The sequence below is a fragment of the Nyctereutes procyonoides genome, unplaced genomic scaffold, assembly GCF_905146905.1.
Source record: "Nyctereutes procyonoides isolate TBG_1078 unplaced genomic scaffold, NYPRO_anot_genome, whole genome shotgun sequence".
Lineage (NCBI taxonomy): Eukaryota > Metazoa > Chordata > Mammalia > Carnivora > Canidae > Nyctereutes > Nyctereutes procyonoides.
The window spans coordinates 1,631,601-1,649,481 of record NW_026575031.1 but is presented as its reverse complement, the minus strand read 5'-3'; the positions used below and the strand labels follow the sequence as shown (position 1 = coordinate 1,649,481).

The 17,881-nt window shown below is 39.4% G+C and overlaps 1 protein-coding gene across 1 annotated transcript in view; it reads right to left on the bottom strand.

The window, feature by feature from the left end:
• The window catches only part of FMN1 (formin 1), a 279,933-nt gene that overhangs the window by 77,502 nt on the left and 184,550 nt on the right, over positions 1–17,881 (bottom strand). Inside the window, exon 13 of the mRNA XM_055316676.1 lies at positions 13,410–13,502. Coding sequence (XP_055172651.1) covers positions 13,410–13,502 — 93 coding nt within the window. The remainder of the gene's footprint in view (positions 1–13,409; positions 13,503–17,881) is intronic.

Below are 17,881 nucleotides of genomic sequence, written 5' to 3'. Positions count from 1 at the left end.
TGGGCTGGCTTGTAACTTCTTTGACTAAAAGTGACACAACGTCTTATCCCTAGACTTTAAAAGGATTGGTAGTTTCTGCTTCTCTTCATTCGAAACATTTTCCCTGGAAAGAGCTAGCCACTACGTAAGTAAGTCTAACTACCCGGAGACCACCATGATGAAGAAGCCCAAGTCATGTGGAGAGGTTGCATGGATTCAGATGTCCAGCCAATCCCCACCTGTGCCATCCATTCCAGCCCAGGATCCAGACATGTGCATGAAAAAGTCATCAGATGATTCCAAAACTAGCCACCTTCTGATGCCAACCTCATGGAAACTCAGGACAAGAACCACTCAGTTCAGTCTAGACAACCCACAGAGTTGTGGGAAATAGTAATACATTGTCCATCTAAGCTGCCAAATTCTGAAGTGGTTGGTTGTATTGCAAGAGACAGCCAGAATACACTCCATAGATTTCTAATAGCCAACAGGCTATAATCTCCACTAGCAAATATAAATTCCAGGGGCAAAGTTGTGTTCATCTTGCTCACCCCATATCAATAGCAAGTAGCACAGTGCCTAGAACATAATAAGACCTGAATTAAATTGATGTTTAATGAACATTTTGAACAGCTATATCTGTGCTAGTATGGTAAAAGAAGGACCCATGATCAACAAAGTATCTTAGATGAAACTAAATCTGACTTGGCTCAAGAAATAAAAATCATGGCAAAGCATAAGGGAATGTAAGGAGAGGGTAAAAAGGCAGAGAATATTTATACATATGATTATGCTGGATATTGTACTGGATGGCTGATGTATGGTAGGTGATTTGATTTTCATAGTAACTTTACAGTACTGGTGTTAGCATCTGTCTTTGAGATGAGAGAACTCAGCCTTGTTTGGATAAAAATAAGTTTCCTGAGAATAGTTAGAGAAGAGATGTGAACTCAGGTTTGTGTAATTCTAAAGCCAGCCCTCTTTACACTACAGTCTCCCAGGAGATTATAATAGAAACAGTAAGAAAACAATTTGAAAGAGATACAAAACCCATCCCTTGAATCTTACCCAAGACTATTGAGCTCCATTAGTTACTGGCAACAAGCTGGACCTATTTCACCACATGGAGCTCAGACCAATTACAATTAATGCTACAGCCATGAGTACAAACTGGGAGCCAATGCCAAAGGAAGCTTAAATTTAAGAAAGCAGATGATCACACACATATATCATGTCAGCAATGAGGCCCAATCACAGAATCATGAAACCTAAGAGAAGATTTTAGGGGAAGAATAGTGCCTTCCAGGGAAGAAGAGCAATTCAGATTTTTAAGGAGATTCCTATATTATCTATTTGAATACATTCCACTTCCCTAGAATGATTACAGTTACTCCACATTTCATTTATTTCAGCAAGGAAATGGGATGGTGAGATGAGCTTAGTAGGCAGATGGTTTGTTTATTTCAATGAATAATAGAATGTCAACAAGTTGGTAGATGCTAGGGGGAGGTGGAACATGGTAAATAACAAAGGTTCGGTGCCAGACTCAGACGTGGAGACAGGACGTGCCATTAAGGAGCAGCACTTCAGGAAGCTAAGCATTTAAGGTTTTGTTAACTTTGTGTAAGGACACAAATTGACATGGCATATTTCCTATAGTGGAAGAAACCATAGTTTATCCCCATTGATCCACTCAAATGCACATATCTAATTTCAGAAGAAAAACAGTAGAAACCAATCAAAAATATAAAAGCTGGTGGAGAGAGGTAGATAGCTTTCTTCTCGATTCAAAAGATTCATAAAAGGATTAAAAAAATTAAATGATCATGTTCTCTAGCCTCAGTTGACAACCTTTCAGTCTCATAATTCTCCCCTCTGCTATAAAACAGTTTGAATGTCCCGGTAATTAACAGTTATCAGAGATAAGGTCGTTTACTCTGGTGGTGTTTACTGTTATCCTCAATCTTTTAGCCACTGAGACAGGCACTTGAATCTGTGGGTCTCAAGGATCGTGTGTTTGCAGTGCAACTTGGTGGCCACTAGGTGGTAATATTGTTGATTGGGGGTAGCCATGATGGGAGATCCATGAGGCAGGCCATCTTTCATGGAATTATGTGAATACTTTCCATCAATAAGATATAACTTTAGAAATCACAATTACACTTTAAAAATACTGTAATGGTGAAATGACACACTCCTGTAGAAAACCACTGTTTTTTGATTACTTTTAGAGGAGATGGACAAGATGAACATGATTTTCCTGCTAGTACTTACAACTTTTCATTGGAATTATCTATTATTTGCCATTTGAATTTGGAATGACAGCTATTCACACCACTGAGAAAGTAACATTTTGTGATTGACTTTCTGGGCTCTCCTCTTGGAACCACCTGATAAGACTGTGATAAAATGACTGAATATGTAACAGTAGCAGCAGATGCTAACAGAGTGCCTGGTTCTGTGCTAAATGCTCCCTGCAAATGATCTCATTCCATCCTGGGCTTCTAGTAGTGCTGCCACAGTTCTTCTACAGCAAAACTGACTCAGCAGAAGAAACAGACCTGCATATTTCGAAGGAATGAAGAAATCTTTCCAGAGTTGTGCATTATCTGTAAAATCATGTATTATGTGATCTGTATTCTGCAAAACAACTCCCAGAAGGTAGTATAGGCGTCAAATTCTTCCAGCATAAAGAAGACAATAACTAAGTACTTTCAAAGAGAAGTCATGTGATGGCAACTGCAATCAATCACTGATTAAAACCTTGCTGATAGTTGTCAAGAATCCAGAGAGGAAGTGGTGGCGATGCCAACAATTACATGAAGCAATTTATCATGAAAACAACTATTATGCAAGAATGCAGAGCTCAATACTGATTCCATAAAATACTTAACTATTTGTCACCACAATTCTTTCCGAAGCACAGATGACAATTCTTCTTGTTGCTGCTGGGGAAGGTAGAATGAGGGCTTCTATTAGGACTCCAGGAACAAGAGTCCCTGTGGGGAGGGGTGAGCTACTGCCAGCAAGTCTGCTCCTTAGATGGTGAGAGAAAATAGTTATTTCTAGTTACCCACACAGGCCTTGGGACACAGGGAAAAAAAAGTGATTTTCCAAGTTATTAGGATGGCAGAGTACCAATGTTGGGACTGAGATCACATTGACCTTGAGTAAGTTGCTGAAATCCTCATAGTTTCCTTACCTGGAAAGTTAGTAACAACAAAATTAGCTTCAAAGAACTGAATATTAAGCAAAGCACTGTGCTTCAACTGTTGAACTCAAGAAGCATCCTCCCAACTCCCTGTCTGAACTGAAAAATTGAGGGAAAATTTCAGACAATTGGTATTTCTCATAGAAGGCAGGTAGGATAGTAATTATGCTCTAAAAATAACATACTGTATTAATGCTCTATAGTCATATGATGTTATCCCATTTAATTTTCATTTTTTTAAGTTCTTTTTTTTAAGATTTTATACATTATTCATGAGAGACAGACAGAGAGAGAGAGAGAGAGAGAGGCAGAGACACAGGCAGAGGGAGAAGCAGACTGTGCAGGAAGGTCAATGTGGGACTTGATCCCCACATGATCCCCAGAATCATGCCCTGAGCCAAAGGCAGATGCTCAAACACTGAGTCACCCAGGCGTCCCTATTTAATTTTCATAATGATGCTACACAATGGACATTTTATAGATAAGAAGAAAAAGGCTCAGAGAAATTTACAAAACTGTCCAAAGTCATACAGGAAAGTTAAATGGTAAAGCTGGGATTCAGAGAGAGGTCTTCTAATTTCATGCATGATGCTCTTTCTGTTATATTCAGAAAACCTAAAAAACCCTTTTTCATCAAATGGTGTACATACAGTAATGATCGGAGGATTAAATATTGTGATTATAGCTTAATAGCATGAATAAAACTTCAGAAATTACTAAAACCCTGCTTCTAGAGAACACAACTGAGTCCACTCTTGGTTTTTCCAAAACAAGTCAATGAAATATGTAAAGGGAATTCACAAGTGGGACTGAAGGTCTACACCTAGAAAGAGAGTGGCTCGCTTGGCTTCATGGCCTTCTTCTACCTGGGAATGTTTCTACTAATCAAAAAGAGGTTATTGTCATCTCAAAGGATCTTGGATTCTGTCGTGATGAAGGGAAATGAAGGGATTACATCAACACCAGCAAAACCAGCAGTAGGTGGGCACTAGTAATACTTTAATACTTAGACGGTTAAAGGCCTTACTCAAAGTTAGAAAAGTCAATTTAAGGTATAGCCCCTGTTCCACTAACGCAGCTTGGTCATGTAAGTTTGGAGCTGTTGCAATGGGCACATGTGTATGCAAGTCTGTCTAAATACCTGCTGCTCCAGAGAAGACCCATTAAGAGTTAATAATACTTATCCTACTCTTTTCTCCAAACCAAACCACCACAACCTCTTCCACTTGCATGTAGTTCTGAGACACTGCTTAAAAACAGCAGATAAAGCCCTTCTTTCAAAAATTACAGGTAAGGCTTAAAATACATACATCCATAGGGGAGGTCAGATCCTGAAAATCATCTTAAGATGTAAATGAATGATGCTGGTGCTACCCTGTGGTTAGGTTTAGAAGCTGGCCTGTGTCAGGGTAATCTGAAATGCAGATCCCTATACTCTCACCCTGTATGTTCAAGAAACAGTTCATTGAAAGACCTAACATATTGGGGCACCTGGGTGGCTCAGTGGTTGAGCCTCTGCCTTTGGCTCAGGTCGTGATCCTGGGGTCCTGGAATCGAGTCCCACATGGGGCTCCCCACAGGGAGCCTGCTTCTACCTCTGCCTGTGTCTCTGCCTCTCTCTGTGTCTCTCACAAATGAATGAATGAACGAATAAATAGGTAAATAAATAAATAAAATCTTTTAATAAAAAGGATTTCAAAGAGGCCTCTTCAAGGACATTTCAGTTAAAGCCATCATAAGAGTGTGACTGAACCATGAGAAAAATGAGTGATGGCAGTCTAAGTCCAGAAGAAAGAACTTGAGGGACTTTAGCGTGTGTGTATGTGTCTGTGCTGGGAGGACTCCACTGTCCAGAGCTGCTGTGGGAGGATGTTGAGGAGGAGACTGTGAGGCATGTGCATATGTAACTTTATTAGATGCTGCTAAATAGACCTCATGAAGGGAGGGAAGGAAAATACAAACAGAGCCTGAAATATCCTTCTGAGTGGTCCAGTCCAGCCCTCAGTAGAGGGAAAGAGTCACTGAATAAGACCACTTCATTTCTAATTCCTCAGAAATTGAACAGGAAGGGCTAGGTTCAACAGACTAAGGGATCTCAACGGGTACCACAATGGGAAAATCTGAAAAGGAAGCAGTCTTTTTTTTTTTTTCAAAGACTTCATTTATGAGAGTCAGAGAGAGAGAGAGAGAGAGAGAGGCAGAGACACAGGCAGAGGGAGAAGCAGTTGCCCTGTGGGGAGCCCCATGTGGGACTTGATCCCAGGACCCCAGGATCACCCCTGAGTCAAAGGCAGACGCTCAACCGCTGAGCCACCCCGGTGCCCAGGGAAGCAGTCTTAAAGACAAAACGTAAGTGCAAAGTACCATAGAAAGTTGTTTAAGAAATTAGTTGTTTGATATTTTGAAGATGTATACATTGATTAAAAGATTTATGAAAAGTCTCCATGCCACTTCTGAACCCCGTCCATCCATTTTCTATCCACTATATAATGAACTTGTCTGGGCATTTTCAGGGGTAATATTCTAAATATTTAACAACAGCCTGGATACCAGCTAAACAGGACAACTTGCATGGTTGATACTATTGCCAGATTAATTTATTATTTGTCCTTGGAGATTTTTTGTTAAGTAGCATTCATTTTTCTTTTTCTTTTTTACATATAATGGTAATATACCTCCTCTTCTGACCCTTGTTTTCCACTTAACATATACCTTAGAGAGTTTTCCTGTCTATACATAAAGACATTTCTCATTTTTTTAAGCATATGCTTAGTATTCCGCCATCTGGAAGTACCATAATTTGACCATTTCATTACTCATGGTCATTGAAGATGTCACCAATCTTTTGCCATTACAAACAATGTCTCAATAGGTAGCATGGTACAGAAATCACTTTGCATGTGTAAGATCTAAGGGTTTGGGCCTAGAAGTAGAACTGACAAGTCAGAAGGCATGTGCACATGGAGCTTTATTAGATACTGCTAAATAGATCTCCACATGGATCACAACAATTTATACTTTCACAAGCAATAGAGGACAGAGGTTAACTGTACTGTGCTACCAAGGGGAGTCTGTTATCAAACTTCTGTGACTTTGCCAGTCTTATAAATGAAAAATGGAATTCCAATGTAATTTCTTTTGGACTTCTTTTATTTTGAGGGCGGTATCTTCTCATATGATTGAAGAGCAGTTTTTGTCACTTTTCATATGATTTGCCTTTGTATTGAATGTTGGTCTCATTTCTTAACATTGTCTCATAGCTCTTATGTATTAGGTACACTGATTTTCTATGATATTCAGTTTTTCAGTTGAGAAACTGAGGCTGACACAGATTGATTTTTATTATAATAAGGAAGTATATGGTACTCAATGTTTTATTGAGCTTGAAATGAAGAATAGATGTTGAATTTTATCAAGTGCCTTTTTTAGCATGTAAAGAGATGATCATATGTGTTTTCTTGTTAGAGTTATTAACAGTGATGATTTATGTTAATAGATTTCTCAATATCCTATCATCTTCACATTGTGGGAATAAGCTCCCTTTGGTCATGAAATGTGCTGTTATATTTAAAAATTTTAAACTGTGGTGAGATTGATCTGTAGTTTTCCTTCTTCTGGGGGTGGGTGGGTATAATCTTTTCCAGGTATTTATATCAGTATTATACACACAGAGAACTAATTTAGACATTTTTCTTCTTGTGAAATTTTCATTGGAGAGAAAGGAAAAGTAAAAGAGAATAGGATTTTTTGGAAAGACAGCTTACTGGATGTTTGGCCAAAAAAGAAAAATTGAGTAAATTAAAGATACAAAGGTGAGGGGTGAGTATGGAGGGAGAGAACAGAGAAAGAGAGAGGGAGGAAGCAGAGAGAAGCTAATGTTGGGATGAGCAGAATGGTGCTCTTTGTAGAAATTTATGGGAAGGAAAAAAAAACAAAATAAACTGATTCAAACTAACCCTTTCAGAAAACACTCTACTTAATATTTGATAAAATAGTAGCTCCACTTTCCAAAGATTATTGCTGTGTTACTTCGGTAACTCATAAATCACAACAGACTCTCTTAATTCGACCATTGATGTTATTTGGAGCCATCCCTGGTCCTTTTTTGAAAGTGAAGTGTACAAGAAGATGGTTTGTTCTACAGAGAGTGCACATTCTCCCGGTTACACCATCCAGATCATTGGTCCTTCCTGTTCTCTATAAAAAGCCTGAATATGCTAGGGGTTGAAGAGATTAGTCTATAGTTTGAGGTTCAGTTAGAGATCTTGTCAATCTAAGTATTTATTAAGAAGGGATTATATGCATATTTGTGACATAGAAGGATGTTTTGATATCCAGGAGGTTTGACCACAGATGTGTGCTGTAGACCAAAAGTACATCTCACCAAATTCTGGCATGATTTACCAGTTCTGAAAGAATTTAAACAGAAAACTCACAGAGTAAAAATCAAATAGCCTCCAGGCCCTTTATAAGAACCAGGATGTTTGTTCATTAATTCCACAAATAATTATTAACACCTATCATGAGCTACACTGAGCCTCCATTCTCCTGGGATGACAACGTGAATAAGACCAGATAGTCTCAGCCATCATGGGGTATTCAGCTTTTTAGGTAATCCTTTTTGTATTCAGTGCAGGAAATCAGAGTTGTTTTGTTTGTTTTTTAGTTTTGTAAAATTTATCTATTTACTTTTTCCTAGAAAAGTTTCTTGACATAAAGAATACCTCTAATCTCAGCTGGTCAAAGAACCTCGGAAGATAATTTGAGACACTAGGACTAACATGGCTCATTCAGATTCATTTTGATTTGGTTCCACTCATGGATGCCAGCTAAAACTAATGCAGAATGAGATCAGGCCAAGTGTGGGAGAGTACTGGTATTAGCATCAGTTTAGGTTCCAGCCCTCCCTGCCAAAGCTATAAATACAAATGACCAATTTAACAGCATGCAAAGACCACCTACAAGATCTATACCCAGGATCTAATCAGTTGCTCTGCGCCTTCTTTCAATTACAGGATCCCTGCCATGTTTATGGGGACCTTTAATGCGAGCATCACATTTTTGAAGGCCATATCATTATGACTACGTTAGATCTGAGGGTGGGAAAACATAAGCTCAAGTAATGATTGCACAGTTACTCTGTGCTGTGCTGTAAATTGGCAGCAACAAGAGCTTACTGTGGAAAAGAAAAATCATGTAAGGAAAAAGGCTTAGATACCATGGATTGCAACTCTGAGGGATGGAGGCATTAAAATTACTTTCTATTCTGCATAGGAAATGAAATTAGTTAAGAACAAGTACCACAATTTTGTCAAGTAATGCTATTTAAGGGCATTTTGAGAAGGGAAGGATGATACAAAGACAAACACATCATCCCCACTTGAGTGTGGCAACAGGATATGATTTACAAAAGAAAAATTAAATCATCATGGTTGTTAGAAGAACTGAATTGCAGCTCATATAAAAATTAGACTATGAATCAACTGAGTCACCAAACACATATGTGACTTCTCAGGAATAGAGCACTCCATTGCTTAAGACTTCATGAGTGATAAGAATTCTAATAGAAAACTGGCTTTCCTGCCAAATACTCAAATATTATGGAAGTATCTTTTCTCAACTATAGTTATTATATCCTGTGATTAGAAACTCTACTACTACGGTGAGTTCTTGTTTTACACCCTTTCTTTGGGCTTTCTCATTCATTTCTGCGACTTGAACTTCTACCGTCTATGATAGTCTCAGGAACCCAATATTCTCTACCAGGATGTCTCATATGTAGGTCAATTATTACATTGTTTTCCATCCCAAATCTGGTTCTCCTCATCAGTATCAAGCCAGTTATCCACACAAGAAAACTCCTGTTTCTGTACTTCGATTGGGTTATCTCGTCCTATAATTCCTAAAAGCTTTATAAATGTGTCCCTTCGTTATTTTTCTGCGATTGCTTTTGTTCTCACCATCATTTGCCTGGACCACTGTAGAATAACTCAATATACTGCCTCTCTTTTACTATTTCAACTCTTCATATTACTCTTGGTTATAATGTATTTGTCTCTTTTTTTAAAAGTATTTTTTAGAAGGTTTTATTTATTTATTTGACTGAGAGAAAGAAAAAGTGCAAACACAAGCAGGGGGAACCAGAGAGGGAGAGGGAGGAACAGGCTTCCCACTGAGCAGGAAGCCCCATGTGGCGCTGGATCCCAGGACCCTGAGATCATGACCTGAGCTGAAGGCAGATGGCTAACTGACTGAGCCTCCCAGGAGCCCCTAATGTAGTTCTTAAACACAAAAAGCAAAGGGATTCCATGCACCATAACAAAACAAATGCAATGTGACCACGCCACTCCCATACACACTACTTTTCAGAGGCTCCCAGTTGCCTATAAGACAAAGTTCAGATCGTTTAGCAAGTCATATTGTGACTCTCCTCCGCTTTTTGGTATTGTGTTCTTCCCATATGCCCTGTGATCTAGCCACACCAAGTCTCTTGACATTCTCCAAATACTTCATGTCTTTTATCCTGAGATTTGCAGTGTTTTCCTCTGCCTGGAATGCCCCTCATAACCTGTCTGCTGAGAATTCCTAATCTGCAATTTCCTCGTCCACACAGCAGGTTGATAATAGTGCTGATTCCAGAGGGTTGTCATGAGGACTAAACAAGAAAGATCTTCTTCCCAGAGTGTCTGGGGATACAGTGGTACTCTGCAAATGTGAGCTACCATCCACTAATCTGCTGTCACTGCCATCATTATCAGTATCTTGGCATTGATTTTTTTTTTTTTTTTGTCAAAACTGAACAAAAACATCTCCTTTGTTGAAAATCTTCCCTGACTTACCTGGAAGTGTTAGGGACTCCCCTCCTTGATTCTATATGCCTCATTATGGTAGCATATTACATCAACTTCCAATTTGATGGGATTTTCATATTTCAGCACCTGCTTTTGGGGGGTGCATCTTATGATCTATGACATATTGTGGCTTAATTGCCAGCAATTTTTCTTTCTTAGTAGTACTTGTAATAATGATGTTTCTTACAATGAATGGCATATTTAGATGAGATACTATACTTAAAACTGTATAATTGCCATAAAAATTTGGTTATCCAAGGGAGATAGTGCATATTTATGGTGGAAGGAAAAGCCTTTCCTCAGTAAGACATCTACATAAAAAAGATACTACTGTTTAGAGTTCCATAGCAGCCAAGAGACATTCCATTTGTATATTCTGCAAAATGGCAAACCCCCACCCATCGAACCACAGAGGAACAGCTTGATGAAGTAGTATCCACCCCTACCTGTTAGCCGAATAACAGCCAGGACCACAGCAAAAGTGGGGAGGGCTAGCTCCAGAAATTCCATTCCAGTAACCTAGGCTTTAAGCTGAGCAAGAACATGAAGAGGGGAGTGTAGGAATGGAATGAGATGAGAATGAGTGGAGAAAAGGAATGAGATAAGAAAGGCCAAGCGACCATGTGTCTAGACTAATATTGCTAATAGAAATAAAAGGTGAGCTGCCATTTTAAATTTTCTAGTAGCCATACTTAAAAACTAAAAGAAACAGGTAAATTAATAATAATACCTTATTTTATTTTATTCATTTTTTTAAAAGTCTTTATTTATTTATTCATGAGAGACACACAGAGAGAGAGAGAGAGAGAAAGAGAGAGGCAGAGACACAGAGGAGAAGCAGGCTCCATGCAGGAAGCCTGATGTGGAACTCCATCCCCGGTCCCCAGGATCACACCCTGGGCCGAAGGCAGGCACCAAACTGCTGAGCCACCCAGGGATCCCCAATAATACTTTATTTTAAAACCTAATATATTCAACGTATCATTTTATTGCATAATCAATATTAAAAAGTCAGAAATATTTTGTGTTTTTTCACACTTAGTCTTCAAAATCTGCTGTGTGTTTTACACTTAGAGTACATCTCATATTGGATCAGCCACATTTCAGCTGCTCAATAGCTTCATGTGGCTACTGCCTGCCATTTATATTGGACAGTACAATTCTAGACTGATTTTTGACCAACTCAGTTAAGTAATAAGATGATGGTAACAGGCTATTTCAATAGTGGCTCTTTCCACCACACAATATTAGGAAACTAAGATTCCAATGATATTACATTTTATTTTTATATTTTAAAGCTCTGTGTAAGTGATAGCTTTACTTTAAATTCTTTTTGTGCTTTGCTTTAGTTGTTTTTGTTCGAAGCATGAGTTGACGTTATTTCTAACGTCCTTTCCCATCTTTCACTAGGTTGGTTCAGGGAGAACTGACTCCTTTATTCAGTTGGAGATCTTTTCCCAGTGAGACAGTCCCTGAGACAGGAAGAAGGAGTGCCTGAGATATAGCAGTCTCTTGAATAAACATCATTCCTTTTTTTTTTTTTTAATTTAAGTAGGCTCCATGGAGACCCCCAACATGGGGCTTGAACTCACAACCCTGAGAGTAAGTCGTGCTCCACTGACTGAGCCAGCCAGGCACCCCTGAATAAACATCTTTGAAGATACACTGAATGGTGACCTAAGCTGGACAACAGAAGTTCTCAATCTGCACTGCATACTGGAATCACCTGGGAAGCCAATCAATAATGCTAATGCCTGGTCACACCCCTGGAGATGCTGATAGGAAGTCTGGAGTTTGGCCTGGATATCAAATGCTTAAAAAGATCTTCCCCAGTGGATTCTGGTGTACAGCAAGGATTGAGAATCACTGCTGTAGGGTATTTCTAGAAGATTTTACTGTGGCCACACCCTCGCTGACATAAGGTCCAGTTTGCCTCAACTCAGTTTCCTCTTTCAGAACAGACCAGAAGTTTCTTGAGAAACCTAACAGAGAAGCAAACACGGAACCCCAAACAGTGATTTGCAAATTCCTTTTTGCAAGGCACTGAAGATTTTCAAGGTTCTAAATCTATTTGTACTTCTTCTTTTTCCAACAACAACCAAAATTAAGATTCACTACATAAGTTTGAAGATGCTAGCTGGTTTATTTATTTTTTTTTAATTTTTTATTTATTCATGATAGTCACACACACAGAGAGAGAGAGAGAGAGAGAGAGAGAGAGAGAGAGGCAGAGACACAGGCAGAGGGAGAAGCAGGTTCCATGCACCGGAAGCCTGATGTGGGATTCGATCCTGGGTCTCCAGGATCGCGCCCTGGGCCAAAGGCAGGCGCCAAACCGCTGCGCCACCCAGGGATCCCTATTTTTTATTTTTTATCTTTTATTTTTTGCTAGCTGGTTTAAAGAGAAAGGAGGATAAAGCCATTATAGTATACAGGCTGATAATACCTACCTATATACAGTGCAGAATTATCCAGATATAGAACAATAACAAAAATAAAACAGAATCTAAGCACATATGAACTTAATTTCAAGTTAATTCTACAAATGCCAAAAGCAGAAATTATTGATTGGGGGTCAGCAAAAGGAAATCCTTCATGCTTTTTCTTCAGGCCATTTAGGTTATATTTATCTGGTATAATCCTGAAGCAAATACATCTATTTTGATAAATCACATATACAGCACACCTAATTTTAGTCACATAACACATGACTTCTGCTTCAACACAAACAAGCCATCATCAAGGATGAGGCGGACAGTGATCTCTGCACCAAAGGAACAGCTGGAATGGAGTTCCTCTGACTCATGGACTGAGAATTTTCCTGCCAATTCCCAAGGTGGTTTGGCCATACTTTATGGATTCCCCCTGCTGAAATGGTCTTTTGTTGATGATGAGATATTATGTGGCCTTATTAATAAGTAGAAAGAGCATGTTAATACATCTCCAAAGGCTCCTACATGTATTTCCTCTGACCTCCTAGCAAAGACAAAAGCTCCCTCTAACTACCTTATGCTTTTTTTATTGATATAATTGACATATAACATATTAGTTTCAGATGTACAACACAACCATTTATGTGTATATTGCAAAATGATCATCACAAGAAGTCTAGTTAATATCCATCACCACATATGGTTACAACATTTTTTTCTTATGATGCAAACTTTTAAGATCTACTCTCTTCTCAACTTTCAAATATACAACACAGTATTATTAACTATAGTCACCATGCTGTACAATACATTCCCATGATTTATTTATTTTATAACTACAAGTTCATGCCCCACACTTATTTTTGTTTTACATAGTAAGCTGGAATGGGGGATATTTCAGAGTTTCGTGTATGCATACCTGATGCAGTTCCCTACCTTTCTGGAAGAACTCTTCTAGTTTGTCCTTGAAAGGCTGGAGATACTCCTTTGGTGATTCCTTGCATACCACGATCATTTGTTTCTCACTTGCTGTGAAGAAAAGTTTGGAATTAGGTTTCCTTAAGAATATATTATTTGTGGAGCTTGTGCTCTGTGCTATGTTCTTCGGTATTAATTGCTCGAAATCCTTATCAGTCACTGTCAAAATTCCGGGGGAAAAAACAAAAACAGAAACAACACAACAGACAAAAAAGGTTAGCTCATTCCATACCTTTCTTCAGGAACAAAGAAATATACCACCTTTGACTTTCATTTTAGAGTTGCAGAAAGACCTCTGACTTGGAAAAGGAAAAGTAGTAGGCTTTTGGGTTCTCAAAAATGAAGAGGCAAAAACTACTGAATTCCTAGCGATTTAAAGGCCCTGATCCTCTTTGGATTCATACTTCAGAAACAGAGCTTGAATAGATTTTGCAGAAATTCCCAGGCATCCCACATCCCAGCAGGAGGAGCAAGCCTAATTCAGGTAGGACTGCATCTCTCTCTTCACACTTCCCATTCACCTAGGCTTCCCACGAATACTCCCCTAACACATGTGAAATTGTTTTACATGTGATTTACCTCAGATAGAATTTCTAATATATAATATGTCACTTATAATAGATTGGTTTTATGACAACCATGCCCCCTCAAATCAGTTCTGATTTGGTAATACGGAAACCATCCTAACCCAGAGTTCACCAACACAGTGGGAATGGCTGGAAGTATCATTTACTGAGATGGGGAATAGTGAAAAGTATGATCTTTTTGCTGCTTTAAGAGAGAGGAGATCAAGGGTGAACTCTGAGGCTTGTTACAATTTCTTTGGTCCGTGTGAATTACAAGGCAAAATCGTTCACTAAAACCAAAGTACGGAAGATACAAGACAAGATAAAACCATGAATGGGTGCTCTTTGCTAACTAAATTCAAACTCTAGGTCCTTTCCATTATGGAAAGGCCATTTAGGTTATTTCTACCTTTCAGCTCTACTTCCCACATATATTTGACCAACCAAACCAAAATTCTGCAATGTCTCCAAATTACATCAGCCAACATTCCCAGTTCTACATCTGCATGTGGTTCTCTGCCCATTCTGTTTGCCTCTCATACATACTTACCAGCATTTGACAAAGTCCCACTCATCCTAAAAAGTCTCTTTGACATGCTTCCACCACCACAAAGCCCTTTCCAATCCAAAGTTTTTGCATTCTTCAAATATCTCTAGTACTTTCTGTATAGTATTTGTTTTATTTTTTTAAGTTTATTTATTCATGATAGACACACAGAGAGAGAAAGAGGCAGAGACACAGGCAGAGGGAGAAGCAGGCTCCATGCAGGGAGCCCGACATGGGATTCAATCCCAGGTCTACAGGATCACGCCACAGGCTGAAGGCAGGCGCTAAACCACTGAGCCACCTACAGATCCCCCTCTGTATAGTATTTATGTTTTGCCTTTTATTATATTAATTTGTGCACTCATATTAATCCCTGTGAAGTCTTCATCCAGGTTTCATTTACTTGTCTCCAAACTTCTCCAGAGAGCTCCATGCATATCTGGCCAAGCTATATGATTTCCTCATCTTAACTACATTCTTATGTGAAGGAAGGTTAAAAAAATTTAGCAGTGTTGGCCCAGACTCAAAGTGGGCTTTCTGGGAGTCTAGTGTGACCTCCTCCTCTTTTCCCTCTCTCCTCCCTTTCTAGGAGAGGTCTGCTAAGGGTCCCAGTCTCTACTCTGTAAACACTGTGATTGTTCCAAGCTGATTTGAAAGGGCTCAGTCTCTTCCAAAGACTTCTCAAGACATCTATTACTTAATGGTGTAAGGCACAAGCAAAGCAGCAAAGGTGATCTTGCAGATTGGGTCGTTCTGCCTCTGCCTCTAGCAGATTGATTAGAAACACTTTAAGGATGTCTGCTTTCAAGAATTGGCATTTTTCAATGAACTTTCATGGTCACGTGAACTTTTCTGATGATATCCAGCTATGATTCTGAGAATACAGGCAGCCATATTTTTTAAAAAGCTGGAATTTCTTATAAATTGGGAAAATCTTTTAAATTCTTTCTTGAATATAGTAGCTTTTACTATATTCAAATTCCAACAATTCCATTTTTAGAGAACTGTTCTTCACAAACACAAATAATATATGGTAAAGGCATGCCCATATTTTGGTAATAGGACGTAATTAAACCTATGAAAATAATTTCTTGAAAGTCTCTTTTCCCTAGCCAAAGCAAAGCCAAAGGCAGAGGTTGTTTTCCCAAAACCAAAAGCAAAACCTCCACTTCTACCTGAATTAAAAAGATTGATCATTGTGGCTCTCCCTTCATCCTGGTTGTGGTGACAGGGCCCACAGGGTCACAGCTCAGATTTTGTGAGGTCATGGAGTGGTGTGGTAAAGGGCTTGTGCTGGAATCAAGTCCCATCCAGGATAGGGTGGGATGTGGCTTGTTTCTCTCTGCAAAACGGGGACACTCCCCCCTTAACTGATGTGATATCAGAATCAAGTGAGATAATGCACATAAAATGGTTTGCACAATGGCTGGCACTGGCAAGAGGCCTCAAAAAGATTATTTGTTATTTTTATGGTTTAGTAAAATTGGCCAGAAAACACGCCACAACTAGGATGGCAAGGGAGTCGTGGCTGAGAATCAGTGACTACAAATGCAGCACACCATATTTAGGGAAACATCCTTCCCATGCAAATCTCCTGTTTAAAACACAGGGGTGATAATTTCTGTTCTCCTGCTGAAGTCCTACCAACCACTGTCAGGATTCACTGAAGAAACTGCCAAGAAAGATGAAGCAGGTATGAAGCAAGAGCCCTACATGTCTGAGCCTCACGGTTCTGAAATCAGAAATGAAACCAGCGTGCATGGGAGCAGCATCTCTGCTGCGCTCAGAGGGCCTCACTGCACCCCAAGAGGCCTGGCCTCCCATGTGGCCTGTTAGAACGAAACTTCTTTACGTGATCAGAGCAGATGGCTGCCCTCTAACCGACCCTCCGACAGTCTCAGGCCGGTGGCATGTCCAGTGGCCAGGCAAGCTCACCCACTCCCACTCATTCACTTGGCTTATCCAAGGTGCTTTCTGGCAGACAAATGGGAGACCTGAAGATGAATTAATGATGACAACAGAGACTGACCATGAACAAAGGACAGAGGTCACTGACAGATCCACAAACGTCTTTTATCGTCCAGCCAGAGGGTGCGTATTCAATATCCCTAGACCACCAAGGTCGCCTGGGACACAGTCTGTGCCAGGAGTTCCAATGTTTAAAGCCAAAGTCGCCCTACATTTCTCTTGTTCGTTATCTATTACACTTTTGGCAGAAGTAAAAATATATTGATTCCTGAAGTTAGCTACTAAATGGTGATCGTGAGAAAGATTAAATATTGAAAACCAGAACATAATGGAATATTAGATACTAAATTGAGAGTTATTTTAACTCATTGAAAAGTTAAGTGCTTGTGAAGCATTTTAGGGAAAGATATGGACTTGAAAGTTTTAAAATTTCAGATATTAGACTGTTAAGGTCATAGGTGGTTGTCTCTCTCTCTCTCTCTCTCTTTTTTTTTTTTTTTTTTGTCAGCTAAGAATAAGGAATAAGGTTTGCTGGAGCCACTTAAAAAGCCTGGGTAGGTTACAAGAATATAGAGGCCTGGCCCAGGTACAACTAATCAAACCAAAGACATGTTTAATTGCTCAAATGTACACGGGCATCTTCTAGAACATGAAGCATGTTCCTCTGAGTTGAAGGACCTGTGGGTTTAGTGGAATCAGAATACATTTTTAGAAGAAAGGAGAGATTTATCTAGACTCTGCTTTTTTTAGTCTAGAATCCTCTCTTCTCTGCTTACCTAATTCCTACCTCTCCCCCTCTAGGGCTCTGTGCCAGTTCTACATTTCCCTCAGTTTTACAAGATGCCCATGCTTTCCAAAAGCTGCAAGCTTCAAGGACCATTATGGAAGATTGTCATAGAAACATAGAGAGCTATGACTTAAGCAAATTTTTATTTATTTATTTATATTTAAAGATTTTTATTTATTGATTCATGAGAGACACACACAGAGAGAGAGAGAGAGAGAGAGAGAGGCAGAGGGAGAAGCAGGCTCCATGCAGCGAGCCTGATGCAGGACTCGATCCCGGGATTCTAGGATCACGCCCTGAGCTGAAGGCAGGCACTTTAACTGCTGAGCCACCCAGGTGTCCCTTAAGCAAATTTTTAATTTTATCAATGGGGTTTACCTGAGAGATACAAATCAGAGTTAGATATAAAGGGCATAGAATGCCGGGTTGAGGAGTTTCTCCTCAAGGAATTCACTCAACAAATACACCAGTTCATCCAATATCCCCGTGTGTGCCAACTCTGTGCCACAATGTGTACTTGGTACCTGAGGATCTATCAGGTAAAACAAAACAAAACAAAACA